The sequence below is a fragment of the Fukomys damarensis genome, unplaced genomic scaffold (assembly GCF_012274545.1).
Source record: "Fukomys damarensis isolate Sample0158 unplaced genomic scaffold, DMR_v1.0_HiC HiC_scaffold_11, whole genome shotgun sequence".
Taxonomy (NCBI): domain Eukaryota; kingdom Metazoa; phylum Chordata; class Mammalia; order Rodentia; family Bathyergidae; genus Fukomys; species Fukomys damarensis.
The window spans coordinates 41,187,113-41,203,903 of NW_022900923.1; the positions used below are offsets into that span (position 1 = coordinate 41,187,113).

Here is a 16,791-nt window from a genome sequence, read left to right on the forward strand (position 1 = left end):
AAAAAAAAAAAAAAAAAAAAGAAAAGAAAAAAGACAGCTCCACACCCTGGAGGGGAAGCCAGGGGCATTCGCTTGCCAGTGAATAGGCAAGTCTAGCTGAATCTGAGGGTCCTCAGGCAGGGAGTGCGAGAGGAGGCTGGAAAGGCAGGGACTCACAATGTCAGAGCAAGGAGTTTGGCTGTTGTCTTTGGGGTTGGGGAGGTTGGAGGTTGTCAAGCCGGGTTAAAGAGGGGCCTTTCAAGAAGATTAATGTGAAGGATGGATGGGAACAGGAGGAGACCAGAGAAGGTCAGTACAAAGGCTCCTATGTGTCAAAATTCAGTTTAGGGAGGTGGCAGGAAGGATGGACAGGCAGGCATGCCTGTGAGTGGTGTTTGAAAGAGAGAATTAATCTGAGTTAGAGGTTTTCAAGGGCAGAAGACCAAGGAGGAAAGGAATCATGAGTGACTTAAAGGTGTGGTTGGAAGGCAGGGAGCTGGCCTGAGAGTTGGGCCCATTAGATATCCAGATATCTGGGCTCCCCTGGGTATGAGGAAAGACAAGGGACCACAAAAAAACCAAAATGCACTGGTGCAAGTGCAAAGCGGAAGTGGAATTGGGCCCTTTGCATAGGTTGAAACATCATCCTTCGTCCTTCACTCATGGCATGGAGCAGGAGGGGGTGATCTTGAAAGGGAGGAGAGTCCGGGGGACACTGTCTGGGATGTGGGGGAGCTGTGGAAGGCGCGAGAGCCAGAGAAGGAAGACAGGGAATGACAGGAAGCAAGAAGGAAGCTTGGTGAAAACCAAGGGGGTGGACTGAGGCCCGTCTGGAGCTATGAGCAGGCTGGGGAGGTGCTTTCTTCAGACAACCCATGCTCTCGTCGGAGACGTGCGTGGGACCCTCTCTGACATGTGTGGAACACTCTTTCCCACTATGGCTGCTGCACAGATGGGGCAGTGGTGTCCTGTATACAATCCTGTCTCTGCATCACGCTAGAAGCCCCCTCGCCTGTCCCATGCTGGGCTACTGGAAGGCGTAATTGTAGGAGGGACTTGGAGGCCCGGCACTGGGTTTCTAGAATGCTGGGATGATCAGGGCGGGAAGTGATGGCGGAGGGCGAGGGGTGGAGAATGAAGACAGTTGTTCAACAGGAAATAGAAAGAGTTAGGTCAGCGGTATGAAAGAAACAGGGAAAATAAAAACCCCTCAGTAAGGGAGAACCTTTTACAAGGGGCTGTGTTTTCCCTCCTGCCGTAGATCAGAAGCCCCCTGGAGGTAGGGGTGCTTCCTGAATGGAGCAGGTAGGGATGAGAAAGACAGACGAGAGCTTTAAGTCCCAGACTCCAAGACCTCCATCTCTCCCATCCATGCTAGGGCTGTCTTGCCTGTTGCTTTACATCTGAGCAGCCTCAGGAGGCCAGCCTGAGTTTTCTTTCTTTTTTTTTTTTGGTACTGGGGATCGAACTCTGGTCCTTGCACTTGCGAGGCAGGTGGCAGAACCACTGAGCCAAATCCCCAGCCTGAGTTTTCTTTTTTCTACCCGAAGATGTTTTTAAATTCTTGAACTTTAATAACTCTGTTCTCACAGTGTAGAATATCTCTGCATCAAATTTTTCCTAGTGCGATGTACGCTTTTGCACTGCAGGTTCTATTCTTTGTTGCTTCCAGATAATTTTTTTTTGGTATTGTTTCAGACCTTGTCTCTGGTCGTATTTTTGGATTCTCTCCCTCAGAGACATCCATTGACCCTGTTCAGCCGCCTTTATGACTCTCACACTGAGCAGCCTCTGTCTCATTCTGCTATGTTCACTGTGAACATCTCAGCTCCTCTCCCTGATATCAGGTCAACTCTCAACAGTATCTACATTCTTCCTTTTTTCAAATTTATTAACTAGGTTTTTTGTTTGCTTGTTTGTTTGGTACTGGGGATCAAACTCAGGACCTTGCACCTGCAAGGCAGGCGGCGGCACCACTGAGCTAAATCCCCGGTCCTTGACTAGTGTTGAAATAATGCACTTTTGGTCCTCAATTTGTTTTCTTAACCTATAAAGTCGTTTTTCTTTCATTTAAAAAGCTTTGGTTTTGAAATCATGTTAGGATTGCTTTGTAGCAGAAAGCACTTCTGATCAATTTCCTTCTGTTCCTCATCGATAAGTCATGTTTTCGTCTAGGTTTGGAACTTTGCCTATTGGCTGCACCCTCCCTTCATCTCCCCCTGCTGCCCAGTTGTAGGTTTTCACAGTTTCCCTGTGATCTCTCTCTGTCTCTCTCTCTCTCTCCCTCCCTCTCTCCTGTGTTTGGGGAGCGGTGTCCTTGTTCTAGCTGCACTGTCTTCGAGCTCCTCTCCCTCTCCCCCGAAGCTGCAGTGTGAGGGTGACTTAGGTTCTGTCCCCTTTCTGTACCTCCGTGGGGTGGAGACTGGAAAAGATGCTCTCAGGCGGTACGCAGTCTTTGTGCTCTGCTGCCTCTGTCCAGATGTATTAAATGTTGGGTTTTCTCCCTTGCCCATGAATATCCTTGGCTCTGAGCCATTTCCCCCATGCATTGAGGAGCCTGGAGCCTTTATTTAACTATTTCACCTGCTCCTATTGGAAGGCAGAAGTAGGGAGGAAAAATAAGACTACCTAAAAGTTACTGCTTTGGATATGAAGGACTTAGGAGAGAACCTTTTATTTTGTTTTCTCACAAGTTCATTTTTTGCTGGGGAGGGGGTTGGTGAGGCCCAGAATATTCTCCTGGCCACCAATTTTCGCAGTGTATTTGTACTAGGCTGTGCCCTTTTGTGGGGGCTTTGTGGCTACTTGTGATATTTGGCTCTGATTTTTGCTGGGGCTTTTTCACTAGGAGTTAGGAGAAGAAAATCCTGTGACTTATTTTCGGCTAGCTATTTATCCCAGACATCTCTTCCTGACTGATCTCTTCCTTCTCCCACACCTGCTCTGGCCAAGCTCTTCCCTACCTGCTGCGCTCCCTCCCAGATCCCCTCCTTGGTACTCACTCCTCCCTCAGCCTGGGGTGCCCTCCCTCTGCTGTGCCCCTCACCTGCCCCTCAAGGCCCTGCTCTAGCTCACCACCTCTGCGAAGCCTCCCTTGGTTCCTCTGGCTGCACCCCTCCCGTTCTCTCAGCTTGTCCACAGCTCTCTCCATTTGCTGCAGAAAGCTTAGCCTTTAATTATATGTTGTCTGCAGCGGTTTGCTGTTGGCTTCCCTAAGGATGTCTGGCCACTTCGTCAGGCCGGCCGGGTCCTAGGGAGCAGAGCCATGAGAACAGGCTCAGCCATCGCGGAAGAGCCTGTGGACCAGTCTGCCTCCTAGTGCTTGCTTTTGCCTTGGCCCGGGCTGTCCTCTCCCTTCTTCAATGGGAAGTGCAGCCCTCGCAATGTGGTTTCAGAAATCTGTCTTGGCCATTCTGCTTGTCCCTGGAGGCAAAGGGTGGGGCTCCTGGGGTCATTCTGTCCAGCTCCTGCCTCCGCTGGGCCTCTTGCCCTCCCGCGTGCTCTCGGCTGCCTTGGGCCCAGCCACGGTGGAGCTCACTCTGACGGCCTCTCCTTCCCACTCAGGCATCTGCATAACAACCGCATCCAGCATCTGGGGACCCACGGCTTCGAGGGGCTGCGCAATCTGGAGACACTGTGAGTGTGTGTGTGGGGGTCTTGCTCAAGTTCAGTCCCGCCTGGCAATGAGACCCCCAGATCCTGGAGTGGACGTGGGCTTGGGAAGGGCCAGCAGGACTGGGCACTGGGATTGGGCCTTGGGCTACCTTCCCTGGAATGTCACTCTGCAATGTCACTCAGCATGGATCCCTTCCTCCTGCAGGTGGGTGGGCCGAGGTATCCTGCGGGAGGGAGTTCAGCATGGCCCAGAGAGTGGGGACCTAGGATCCCTGCCAGCAGAGACCACCAAAAACAGCACAGAAATGAGAACTGCAAGGAGAAGCGGGAGGAACTAGAATATTAAGCCTAGGGCCTGGGAGGCTTGGGGGTGGGGCTGGGGCTGACTTGATGGCAGCTTTGACATCTGTTTAAGGGTGGCTGCTGACAGAAGGGTGAATAATCTCACAGAGTAATGTCAGTATTGTTTGCCATCTGATCTAACCAGCTAAATGATTAATGGGGAGATGGCCCACTCAGTGCTCTAGCCTAACTATAAAAAGCACCCTAGCTGTTGACTCTTTAAAAGTCTTATTATTCACACATCATCATCCTGGAATTCAGTTAAGGTCAGAATGCACCCAAGCCCTCCGTCACTTCCTCTGGAGTCCTGCCAGCTCCTGCAGAGTGGGCCGAATTGGCCAGGCGCTGGAAGTGTGGCTGGCCGTGCCAGCTGGGGTCCTTCAGCTCCCAAGGGGGAGGGGGCTGCCACTGCCACCTGGTGCAGGTCTGGAAGGGGGTCACTGGGGAGAAAAGGACCCCCAGATCACTGAGAAAGTGCTGAGTTGGGGGACTTACAGTATTGGGATGGTCACAGTCCCCCTGTCCTCACTGCATCTCCCCTCCACTGATAGTGAACCCCCTTCCACACACGACCCAGAGCACCACTCCTAGGCTGAGGTGTTTTCAAGAACCAGAGCAGCAGGCGAGAAAATGCTGGGAGACTGGGGAGCGACCATTTGGCAAAGCCTATCCCGAAAGGCCTTGGCTGTCAGCATTTGTTCTTGTGCAGAGAAAGGGGGTGGGGGGCTGAGAGCACAGCTCTGCTCCTCTTTCCTGTGTGTGGGGGGATTCCCAGGAGAGCACGGCTGCTCTGCGGGGCCAGCCTGTGGCAGGAGAAAGAGCAGATCCAGGCTCAGCTCTCTGGCATCCTCACCTTCCAGCCACTTGCTGAGAAGTAAGTCATGGGTGATGGTTAGAGGTTCCTGGACATTGGAACCTCTACCTGCTGCTGTACATGACCTGGACAGCAGTCCTGTGTCCCCCTCGCTACCTGTCATAGGCATCTGGGTAGTTAAAGCTGGCCAGGCTGGCTCACCCGGCACCATAGGAGAAAGCTAACATCCAGGGAGGCACTGGTTTCCCCAGGGTGACTCCCCAGTTATAAACAGGGCTGATCCAGGGTGTGTTAATGAGAAAACACACACGAATGTGAACTGCGCAAGCCTACTATGTGCTAGGCTTGGGAGGCTCCTAAATATGAGAGATGGTCATTTCCTCAAAAAGCCCAGACCTCCATAGCCTTCCTCAGGAGACACAAGAGCTCCCAGGGCAGTGCTTGGAGTCGCCATTCACTGGCAGGGCAGAAGGGAGTCCAAGGCCGTCATCCCTGGAACACAGGGGCCGTGTGCTCTTCTGGGAAATCAGGTGTGGGGGGGACATACTCTGAGCGTGGCTTGGCACCTCTACATAGCCAACGAGCAGCTGTTTCTTCACTTCTGGGGCACCCTGCCTAATTCTTTCTCAATTAGCCACTGGATTGCTGTGCAGCGCATTTGGCTCAGCTGGTGCTGGCTGCGTTACAGAGCAATCCTGCCGCTAAGCTGCACCTTTCATCTACCTACAGGAGGGCTTGGCTCTATCACACACAGCCCAGGGCTGCACCCACTTTGCAGATGGCAAAGCCAAGACCGAAAGACAAGAAAAAGTTATCCCACCCTACAGTGAGGAGGCAGAATAGCCTGGTGGCAAAGCCGTTGGCTCCAGACAGTCCGGGATCCAATCCCAGTAGTACCAGCTGTGTGATCTCTGTGAGTCTCGGTTTCCTCATCTGCCACTCGTGACACAGGGCCACCACTTGCATGCATGAGATGATTTGTGTGAGATTCTCCCCACACCTGGCAGCTATATAGGAACCTGCCCTCAGTGTCTTTCTCCTTCCCCGTCCCCTCTCTGAGGGCCTCCGTCTGACAACACTCCTGTCTTCCTCACCCTTGAGGGGTAAATCCTTCTTCCAACTTTTGATCTCCAATTAAAAAGGCGGGGAAAGCGTGTGCTTTATCCTCTGTGCCCAGAGCATTGCTGGGGAGCCTGCAGGGGCAGCCAGATGTGGAGTGGGGGGAGTGGCTGGGAGAATGAAAGGAGAAAGAAACGATAGTCAACCTTTTTAATTGTTGCATAATTGGCACACTCAGCAACCTCAGTTATTACTCTGGAGCTTTCATGTGAGCTTCTCACTGGAAGGGTATTTCTCCCTCGGGCCCCGTAAATCTCTGCCACTTAGACCTCTCTCATCTCTGGCAGCAGAGGGAAGATCAAACCCCCACGGCCCAGGCTGTGGTTTGGCTCATCTGCGGACTCCTCTTTGGGGGGAACGGGGCCCCCAGCCATACCACCTGGGGAGGAGGGGCCAGGTGCGGGCCACACAGGCACCCTGAGCTGCACACATGCAGCATGCCTGCCGCTGGGCTCCCGCTCCCTATGATCCTCTCTCTGCAGAGATCCCTTGCCTCACCCTCTGCACTGCCCAGGGATCCCCTCCACGAATGCATCTGTGTTTACACAGGTCCCTTAAGCCCTCTGCTCTGGGACCAGGGTGCCTGGTTCCAACACCAGTCTCTGTCTGCAAGCTGGCTCAGCCAGAGCTGTGGCCTCATCTCTGGGAGCCTTGATTTCGTTGCCTGTACAGTAGGCCACCTCAAAGATGAGAGGCAAAAGAGAGATCTATTCGTTCTGTCTTTCACTCCCAAGGAGCAAACACAAGTGCTTTGAACAGGGCTGGGTCTGGGTATTGCTATGCCCTCTCTTTCTAGGGCAGAACAAATCACTCAGATGCCACCCCAACCCCTGGGGGACAAGCCTCGCTGCGCTTTGAGAGGCCTGACCTCACCAGAAGAGGCTCCTGGGACCTTCTTCTCGTGTAGTCGTAACCATTCCAGACTTTGCCAAGAAACCTCAGGCAGAGGCAGACAGGACGTGCTCTATCCTGCACCCACAACTCCTTTCCACTCCCACAGCGAGGATGACCCACACTTGCTGGGAAATGTGCTCTCAGAAATAGGCCAGCCCGCAGCCTATGAAGTTGCCCTTCCAGATCAGACCCAAATTGTCTGAGTTGCTCTGGTTTGAAAGTGATGGGAAACCTCTAGAAGGCATCTGGCCTCCTAGGACGTTGCTCAATTTAGCACTCCCTCCCTCAAGATCACATCAGTCACAGGACTTCCTAGGTACATAGGTTGAGAAAGAAGAGAAATCATGATGAAAAGCAGTCCTGGGAAGGTTCTACCAAGAGGTAGCAGGGACTTGAGTTGGGTGCCAGGGTGCCTACGTCAGTGCTTGGAATTGCAAGCTTGGAGGCCACCAGTGGCTGTCCTAGCCTGACAGCTAATGATCCCCCAATTCCCAATATACTGAGCAATAATATTTTTGCAAAGAAAAGGAAAAGAACTAACCAAGGCTTAGCAACTCAGATTGGACCCTGAGGACCCATTCTTACTCCTCCATGAGGGTCCTGGCATCTGTATCTCAACTAGAACCAGGGGTCAGGCCCTGGGATGTGTCTGGAGACACGAGCAGCGCCCACCCTTGTGCCTCGGTGATGATCTCTGGACCTTGTTATAATTCCATTAAACAAATCAGACCCAACTGAGCCCTGTGCTGGCTGTCTGGTTCCCTTTGGAGGACAGCCTGGGGCCTTAGTGAGAAAAGAAACCTTATGGGTCCAGCCCTTCTAAATCAGGACCAGCATTCAACAGGGGTCTACAGAAGGAGGAGGGCAGGGCAGGAATTTATAGAATTCCCCCTGATTGTACAAAATTGTACGTACTATGTCAAGCTTCCTCTAGTGACAGATGCTTCAGTGATCTGTTTCTGTGGGGTGTTTTTACTTCAACAGCAGCTGTGACTGGAAAATATTCCCCATCTATGTGCCATTGCAACCACAAATACCAATAGGTTTTGCTTTTGACTGTCTTGGACTTGGCCCTGAAAATATCTGGCCACCCCTAACTTGTGGGTGTCAGCCTTTGGCCTGGAATGGACCACCAGGCTATTTCCACCAAGGTTCTTTCAGATCTAGGGCACCCTGGGAAGGCCAAGGGATTGACCTTGAATCAGCAGACCTGGATTCAAATCCTGATTCTGCCGCCACTGGGTGCCATGTACAAGTCACCGGGTCCCTCGGGGGCCTCAGTTTCCACAAATAGAGAATGAGGGTGGTAATTTATAATTCCAAGGACTGGTGCAAGGGTCACATTAATTGAGATAAGTCCATGTTGTGCCTGGGATACCGTAAGTGCTTTAATGTACGTTGGCTTTCTTGGCCCTCTCATTTGACGTTGGATGGAATGTGTCTGAAGGTGGCCAGGAGGGTGTCACCCTAAGCGTCATCTCACCTCAGTCCGTGCTGTGACGCATCTCCTCTGTCGGGTGAATAGGAATTCCCGTGCTGCTGTATTTGTTTCCTGTGGCTGCTGTAACAAAACACCACAAACTTGCTGGCTTAAGAAAACACCTAATTACTCAAGACTACTAGAGGTCAGCAGTGCAAACCCAAAGCGTTGGCAAGGTCGGTGCCTTCTGCAGGGTTTGAAGCAAAATCCATCCTTGGCCTCTGTCCTAACTTCTGGTGGTACTGGCAGTCCTGGCATTCGCTGGCATGGAGACTAGTCCCTAAAGTCTCTGCCCCTGCCCTCACACTGCCCTTTGCTCTGTGCCTTCTCGTCACTGGGTCCAGGGCTGGTCCTGTTAGTCCAGGCTGGTCTCACCCAGAGCTCCTTCATGGAATTTCTTCCTTCTGCGAAGGTTCTCTGTCCAAGGAAGGTCAGAGTCACAGGCACTAGGGATTAGAACTTGGGGCTACCTTTTTGAGGGGCAGCAGTTCAACCCACCACAGCTACCTGCTGGCAGGCTCCACAGCACAAGTTCAGACGAATTGTGCCCCCTGCTTATTGTCATTGTTTCTAAGACACGGTCTCACTGTGTAGCCCAGGCTGGCCTCAGATTTGGGGCGATCCTCCTGCCTCAAGCTCCCAAGTGCTGGGATGGCAGACATGTGCCACCTCGCCTTGCCAATTTCCCTTTGAATCTCAAGGCAACTGCTGATTATCCAACCATTCCTTGGGGTAATCTTAAGTCCCTGCAACAAGAAATAGAAATGTTTTGCTTCAAAGGCTGTGTCATCTCCTGTCTCATTTTTTCTTCCAATCACTTGTTGAGGAGGACAAGGCAGGTATTGCATATTCACATTGTCACAGGTGGGGAAACTAAGGCACAGAGCGGCTGACTTACCCAGGGTCACTCAGCTCATTAAGAGGCAGGGTAAGAACACAGATTTCTCTGTCCTTGGCTTGGTGTTAGCCCCTCAGACCGCGCTGCCTCTTGAGGTTAAGCATCGAGGAACACTCTCCTCTCCAGTTCTTAATCATCTTATATTGGTGGGTTTATTAGCTGCAAATTTGTGGGCTTTTGTGGCTTATAGGGGAATTTATTGTTCCATATAAAACCTTTTTGTTTTTTTCTGGCTTCCCCCACAGAACCACTAATGACTTTTAACAGGCAGAAAATTGAGCTGCCCAATGAGTGTGTCTTGTGTTCTGTGACCACGACGGGTTATTAATAGTTCTTCCCAGCATAACATCCCCTTTCCCATCACCCTGGTGTTGGGGGTAGCCAAGGTCACGCTCGTGTTACTGCTGCCCCCCGACCCCAGCAATGGGGCCAGAGCTTCCACTCTGAACTCCCATGCATACCCTCTGTTCCCCCAGGCACCCCAGCAACTGGTCTGGAGTGGAAAGGAAGTGAGGTTAAGGGGGTGGTTGCTAAGAGAGGCACGGGGTCCTCAGCAGATGCCATGGAAATTCAGGTCCAGCCTTCGCATATCTGTAGGAAGGAGGAGCTGGTAACAATCAGTGATCGTCACTCTCTTTTCTGTTGCTTTAGGTTCACTTGTTCTCTGAATACTTATTGGGTTTCTACTTTGTGACAGCACATCACAGGCCCTGAAGAGAGAAAGAAGAAGCAGCATTTACAAGTAACAAAGATGTAGCTTCTGAGCTCCTATAGACTAATGGGTGTCTCACCTAGAGCTCCTGAGTTCCCGTACACGTATCACTGCTGTGCTGTTCCAGAATTTCCAACGTCATCGCCCAGTGCCTTAACCTCAGCGCGTCCCGGGCTCATTTTCTGTTTTCCAACTCTTTCCCTCTGCAAGCTCGTCTGTTCTTGTGGCTTTCAAGGCTGTGTTTTGCTCATGATTCCAGCCCAGGCCTCCTCCGAACCCAGACCTCACCGTCTACCGGTCATCGTTCCCATAGCCCCACAGCTGGCACGGATGCCTCATTCTCTGACTTTGAGTGGGCTGAGGCCACTGTGATGCCCCTCAGCTTTGCCCTGGGGCCAGGTTTCTTTCTCAAGCCCAGCAGTTCAGAATGTCAGGGCCTGGACTTTTTCTCTTCTTTCTTTCTTTCTTTTTAATCTTTTAAGGCAGGGTCTCACTATGTATCCCAGGCTGGCCTCAAACTTAGGTGATCCACCTGCCCCAGCCTCCCCAGTGCTTGGATTACAGTCCTGTGCCACCACACCTGGCTAAGGGGCCTGACTTCAGACCTGCAAGTTGGGGTCACTCAGATGGTCTTCAAGCTGTGGTCAGGAGCACCTCAGGGACTTCAGATACCCTGCATTCATGATTCCTGGCATTCTGTGTTGTCTGCGGGGGTCTGATGGCACCCAGAGGACGGGGTTCTATTCTGGGTGTTGTGCCCTAAGAATGAGGAGGCCTTTGTGGGGAGGGTGGTGAGGAGGTAAAATATCAGCAGAAAGTGAATCAATGAGCTGGGAAGGTGCCTTGTGTGGAGTAGGATCTCCTTTGGGTGACATCTCTAAAGGACTTGCAGCTGGCAGGGTGAGGGCCGAGGGGGGAAGTGAAGTGGCCCTCAAGTTCAGGATGAAAAAGCGTCATTCAGTCTTTGACACCACTCTGGACAGCCAACACAGCCAGTGACTGCTCCCCACTTCAGCAGTCCCAGCAGAACCTGAGTTGGTGCCTGCTCTGGGGCCAGCTGGACTGTTACCTTTACCTCCCTTCCAGATCTGGGCTTCCGTGACCCAGGTGCTTCACGAGGGCAGGGCAGCATGGAATCAGTGTCAGGGGCTGGCAGCTGTCATTAAAGGGCAACACACCATCACTTCAGGGGCATTGTGGATGTTTGCTCTAGCAAGGAAGAGAGTGTAGGTGGAGGGAGGAAAGGTGTGTCTGCCTGTCTCAATAGAAATTGATGACAGTTTTACTAATTGCTGCCTTTATTGATGGGTGGCCTTTTATGTAGACTGTTTAGAAGGTAAAACAATGCTATTAGTCATAAAGTGTTTGTTGGTTCCTGGCTTTCCAACTCCTCTACCCCAAGCACGTGGAGTCAGATTCAAGACAGAGGCTCCCACTGCATTTTGGGGAGGGCAGTTAAGACATGTATTAATCGTGCCTGCTTGCCTTTGTTCCAGGCCTTTGGGAGACAGAAGTGGTTCAAAGTTTACAAACTCTCAGAAATGTCTTCGCTTTGTGTTTTGCCCAGCAGAATGAGGCTTGCCCACATTCCCCCACGAGCCTTATCTATGATCTGGTAATAAACACAAATATTAGCCTTGCGAGTGAAAATGTAAGTGGAAGCTCAGCGAATGATATTTATCTTTCTTAATTGCTGTGAAAAGTAGATAGACTAACTTGTGCGCCTACTACTGTAGCTCTGATGAATGAAGGGTTTGTTCCAGTGCACAAGATCTAGTGAATGGAAGAGGTGAAAGGAATTGGCATTATTTGAATATTTATTCTGTGCCAGTCTCTGGACCTGCTGGACGGAGTGGGCTTCCGCACTGCGTATCCTTATCTGCAGGTGAAGAAGCAAGCTAAGAAAATCAAGATTTTTCAAGGAGATCTTGTTGGTACACAGAACACCAACAATCTTCTGCTCTAACACAAATAACACACATAGACGGTAAGCCTCTAAGTCCCAATCATTAGGCTTTGACATGCTCTTCCACATCTCCAGAAAACTTTCTTCTAAGCCCTGCTGTTTGTATCCTTGAAGGATCCTATTGTGGGTAATATAGCAAGTTTTAAGCTAGGAGCTACAAGGGCTGTGTTTGAATTCTGACTCTGGAACCCCCAGAAAATCACCTTTTTCTCTCCAAGCCCCAGTTTTTTGCTTTGTTTTGTTTTGTTTTGTTTTTTTCTCATCACATAATAAAAAGGAGCTGCACAAGAGAAGGGTGGCCATGAAATTCTGGCAGTTCTGTCTCCGGTCCAACGTAAGGCTCCCGGAGATCTCAGGAGCTGGCCATTTCTGCGCAGCCAGATGGAAGGAGAGGACGGGGATGCAGGTCCTTGAGCAGCTTAGGGCTTGAGTGCCTTCTCAGCTACTTTGACTGATTGCATGAGTTTGCCATCAGTTTTGATTGGATTTGGCTGGAAACAGCTAAGCAGATGAAGGGGAGGGTTAGCCACAGACAGCTGCAGCTTCCAGACCGAACTCCGGGTGGAATTGGGAATGGTTTCTCTTTAACCTCAGCCCTTCCCCATCTGCTTCCAGCTCCCGGGAGCAGCAGACAAAACAATGAACTCTTCCTGGGCTTCTGGCTGATTCTGGGGGCTATTAAAGATAATAGGCTATAAAGCCACGGATGCGTTTTCCAGCCAAGGTTTAAGGCATAATAAACCATCCTGCAATAGAAGAATCAGATGGAGCCTTGTACCAGAGGAGGTTTTCCCTGTAGTCACTGAGAGTCTGCATGTTGCAGTTGAATTCCAAAGGGCCATGACGCTGTCCTGGAGCAGCCAGCCACAAAGACTAAAAGGTCCCCCACATCAAGAGGCCTTGCTCAGTGGCCTCAAATAATCATCTTCAGTGACAAATGTTCATATGTGTGCTCCTGTTCCTGAGCTGCATGAGATCCAAAAACATACCCTTTTGCTCCCTGACCTCAATGAGCTTCCTGTCTCATAGGGAAGATGATATGCACACAGATAATCACGCTCTGGATTTTTTTTCCTCGAGTTTATTGGTACATTTTAGGTATACAGTGCAGTTCCATTCATCATTGGGATCTTGTACCTTTACACGACAGGTCTTGATTCTCATTTTTTTCCCCTTGTCCCTGCCCTCCCTTCACCCCCTCCTCCCCTCCCCATTTACAAACACTTTATTTCCATCTTCTCATATTTTTTTCTTTTCCCTTATTTCCTTTCCACTACCCTTCCCATTTCCCCTACACTTTTAGCCCTTTTCTTCCTATTTCACATTGTCAATTATACCATTAGGATCTTATGTGCAATTGTAGTTTTTCACACCAGAGAAACTATTTGGTATTTATGCATGTGTGGCTTATTTCACTTAGGAGTATATCCTCAATACATATCCATTTTCCTATGAATGACTCTAATTCTCATTCTTTATGGCTGAGTAGTATTTCATGTTATAGAAAAAACACATCTTTATCCAGTCTCCAGTTGATGGGCAAATGGGCTGTTTCCAAGTTTTAGCTATTAGAAACTGTGCCGCTATAAACATGGGTGCGCGTGTATCCACTCTGGATTTGAACTGCTTGCGTTTCAAGCCAAGCTCTTCCATTATGAGCTGTGGAACTGTGGCCAAGTGATGACTTCACTGGTGCCTCAGTTTCTCACATGCAAAAGGGGAGGTTAGAATAGTGCCTACCGCAAAGGGTTGGCAAAGGGAGTTAGGTGAAGTAATATATGTAAATAGCTGAGTACCAGGACCTTTACATGGTAATTACTTCTGCTACCACCGCCATCATCATTACCAGTCTAATGCTGGGCATGCAGAGGAAGGAAACACGAGAAAAATGCTGAGAGAGTCAGTGATTCACTCTGACTGCAGGCATGAGGTTGGCTCTGTGGAGAAAGGTATGTTTGAGTCCGACTTCAAAGGATGACTAGGATTTCAGCAGCTGAGGATGTGGAGAAAGGGCCTTCCAGGCTGAGGGAAAGAGTGGTCCAAGTAAATATACAAGGGTGTGAAAATACACGGAAGGTTGAAGGGCAGAGGAAATGGAAAGATGGGGTAAGAGCATTGGAGCCCACTGAGGAATTTGAACTTTGTTTTTTTAAGTCTTTGTTCTGGAATTCTTCTCACTTTGTTTGTTGTTTTTGTTTTCTAGTGTAGGAGAGTGACAGAATCAGCTTTACATTTTAAAAAGGTCTATTCTGGCAGGTGTATAGTAGCTAAGACTGTGAACTCCAGATTCCAAGTGCCTGAGTTTGAATCCTAGCCGTGACACCGACTTAGTTAAAATAGGCCGAATTGTTGTAACAAGCAGACCAAAACATATATAAAGGTTCAAACCCAATAGAGGTTTATTTCTGGATCATGCAACAGTCCAAGGAGGGTGCTTCTTCTTGGCAGCTGGCCTTCCTCCATGCAATGACTCAAGAAGAACCTTTTTGGGTTCTTGCCATCCCCAAAGCCTCAGTGTATTTTGCATTTAGCGGGTAGAAGGGCAGAAAGACCATTGAAGAGACAGGAGTGGCTATTTTACCAACCCTGTGCTAGAAATGCCTCTACTACTGTTCACCTTCTTGATTGTAAATCTAGTCATTTGGCTACATTACTGTAGCAGAGGGTGGGAAATACACTCGAACCCCATTCCCGGCTATTCTTCCTATCATGATAGGAGAGTGGTATCCACCAGAACTTTCTGCGATGGTGGAAATATTCTAATATGATCACTGCAAGTATGTTTAGCCATGGGACATATTGAAGTGTGGCTAGAAAACTGAGAACTGAATTTTTTTCCCCACAGTACCGGGAATCGCACTCAGGACCTTGCACTTGTGAGACAGGTGGCAACGCCACTGAGCTAAATCCCCGGCCCAAAGTGAATTTTTAATTGTATTTACTTGGAATTAACTTAAATAGCCACCTGTGGCTAATAGCTATAGTGTTGGACAGTGCAATAATAAAGAAACGAGAGGAGAGATCTTGCAGACAGTAGTGGCATCTGCCCTGACCATTTGTTAGTTGTTTGTGAATGAGTGATTGATTTACTCTCTCTGTAAAATGGGAATAACTGGAGTGCTTACCTCTTATAGTGCTTGTGAGAACTGAGAGAGATCATTCAGCCACATCACTCAGTGGGTGGCACATAGTCAGGGCTCAAGCAAGGTTATTGTGCGGATGGCCTGAAGTCAGGAGACCTGATAGGAGTGTATACATCAGTCCAGGGCAGGGAGCCCTCCACATTTACCTCCAAATATTGTCCTTCCTCCAACCAAACCATACTTGTTCTTTCCGAACACAATTCCAGAATACTCATTGCCTCTAAATCACGCTCTCCCTTTCCATTTGAATCTAGTCCTGCCTCGGGGAATCAGCTCAGCGGTTCTGCTGCCTGCCCCGCAAGCACAAGGTCCTGAGTTCGGTCCCCGGTACCAGGAGAAAAACATTTATCTACACAAATCTAGCCATCAAGACCCGAATCAACGTCACGTCACCATGAAGCTCTCCCAGGCGTGTGTGATCACAGTAGTTTCTGAAGGTTCTGATGCTTTGGATGTCCTCCAGGATCCGCCACGTCACTCTCAGGATGCTCAGCTTCCTGTCTTGTGCATTTGTCTAGACTGCAGTATTTTTTTTACCCATCTCTCTACCTTCCACTTTCCCCAGCAGAATTGGGTATTTTGGGACATTTGGCAACAAATGTCTGTGGCACTGAGTTGAATTCATTAGTGGAAGAGAGAGTTGCATAGACATGTTCCTTGGACAGTTAGAGCCAGAGATTATATCTACACAGCACCAAACGAAGAAAGGCTTTGGCAGTTACTGAAATCACTAAATGTATGTAGACACCCAAATGGGAAAATCCAGGCCACCTTATTGGCACGGAGTTTGCGGAATTCTTTTTGACATTTGTACAATTTTTCTTCTCCCACATTTCTCTATAAAAATAACCTTCTAGTTCACATGCCTTTCACCATGTGTCTTTTCCCACTGTTAGTCCACTCTTGGCAACACTCCTGACCAGAAATTCCTGACCAGAAACTGCCAAGCAGGGCTGGAATCACTCAATTTGGCTGCCTGGACATGAGTCCAGTGAACTGTATAAAGGCTAAGTGATAGCAAGGCCATCCATGGCCTCATCCCATGGCCTCTGTGGCTAACAGCGTCACTCAGGACTATCTTGTGCCATTTTGACATCAACCTCAAAATCTTAAAAATTTACCCGAAATACCCTGGATTTGCTGAAGCATTCATTAACCTGTTTATTTAGAGCTTTGCATTTCTTCATTTAACAAGTATTTGTTGAGTTCCTGTTTGGTGCCGGGTATCATTCTGGTATATAGAATATCAAATAGAGTTAAGTTCTTGCATTCAAGATGCTTTCATTCTGGTTGGCTAGGAAGAAAATAAATGCATGTCAGGTGGCAATAAATTCTATGAAGGAAAAGAAAGCAGGGTTCTCATTACCCATTGCTATATCACAACTCCAAAACGTAGTGGCTCGAAGCAACACCTTATTATTTCTCATGAATCCATGGCTTGCCTAGGCTTGTCGGATGGTTCTCCTGCTGGAGACCCCCTCCCCCCAGTTCCTTCAGGAGGCTGCAGTCATCTGGAGGCTCAGCTAGGGTAGGGCCTCGCTCACATGTCTGGGGTCTTGCTGCTGGCCATTGGCTGTTGGTTGTTCCTCTCTCTCCCCATGGCTCTCCCATTCAAGAATCCAGCCTGGATTTCCTTACATGGCACTGCAAGTATTCTAAGTATTCTAAGATGGCAAAGGTGGAGGATTGTGACTTAGGGTTAGGTCAGACCATAGCACTTCCACCTCATTGCACTGATCAATGCTATTTGCATGACCAGTTCAGTCTTCAGGTAGACACCGCCCTTTGTTTTTTTTTTTTTTTTTTTTTTTTTTTTTGAGTTTGTACTT

General features: G+C 49.4%; 1 protein-coding gene across 1 annotated transcript in view; it reads left to right on the top strand.

Moving 5' to 3' along the window:
* Lgr6 (leucine rich repeat containing G protein-coupled receptor 6) overlaps window positions 1-16,791 on the top strand; it is a 114,021-nt gene that overhangs the window by 72,332 nt on the left and 24,898 nt on the right. Inside the window, exon 8 of the mRNA XM_033761978.1 lies at window positions 3,544-3,615. Within this exon, the coding sequence (XP_033617869.1) occupies window positions 3,544-3,615 (72 nt within the window). The remainder of the gene's footprint in view (window positions 1-3,543; window positions 3,616-16,791) is intronic.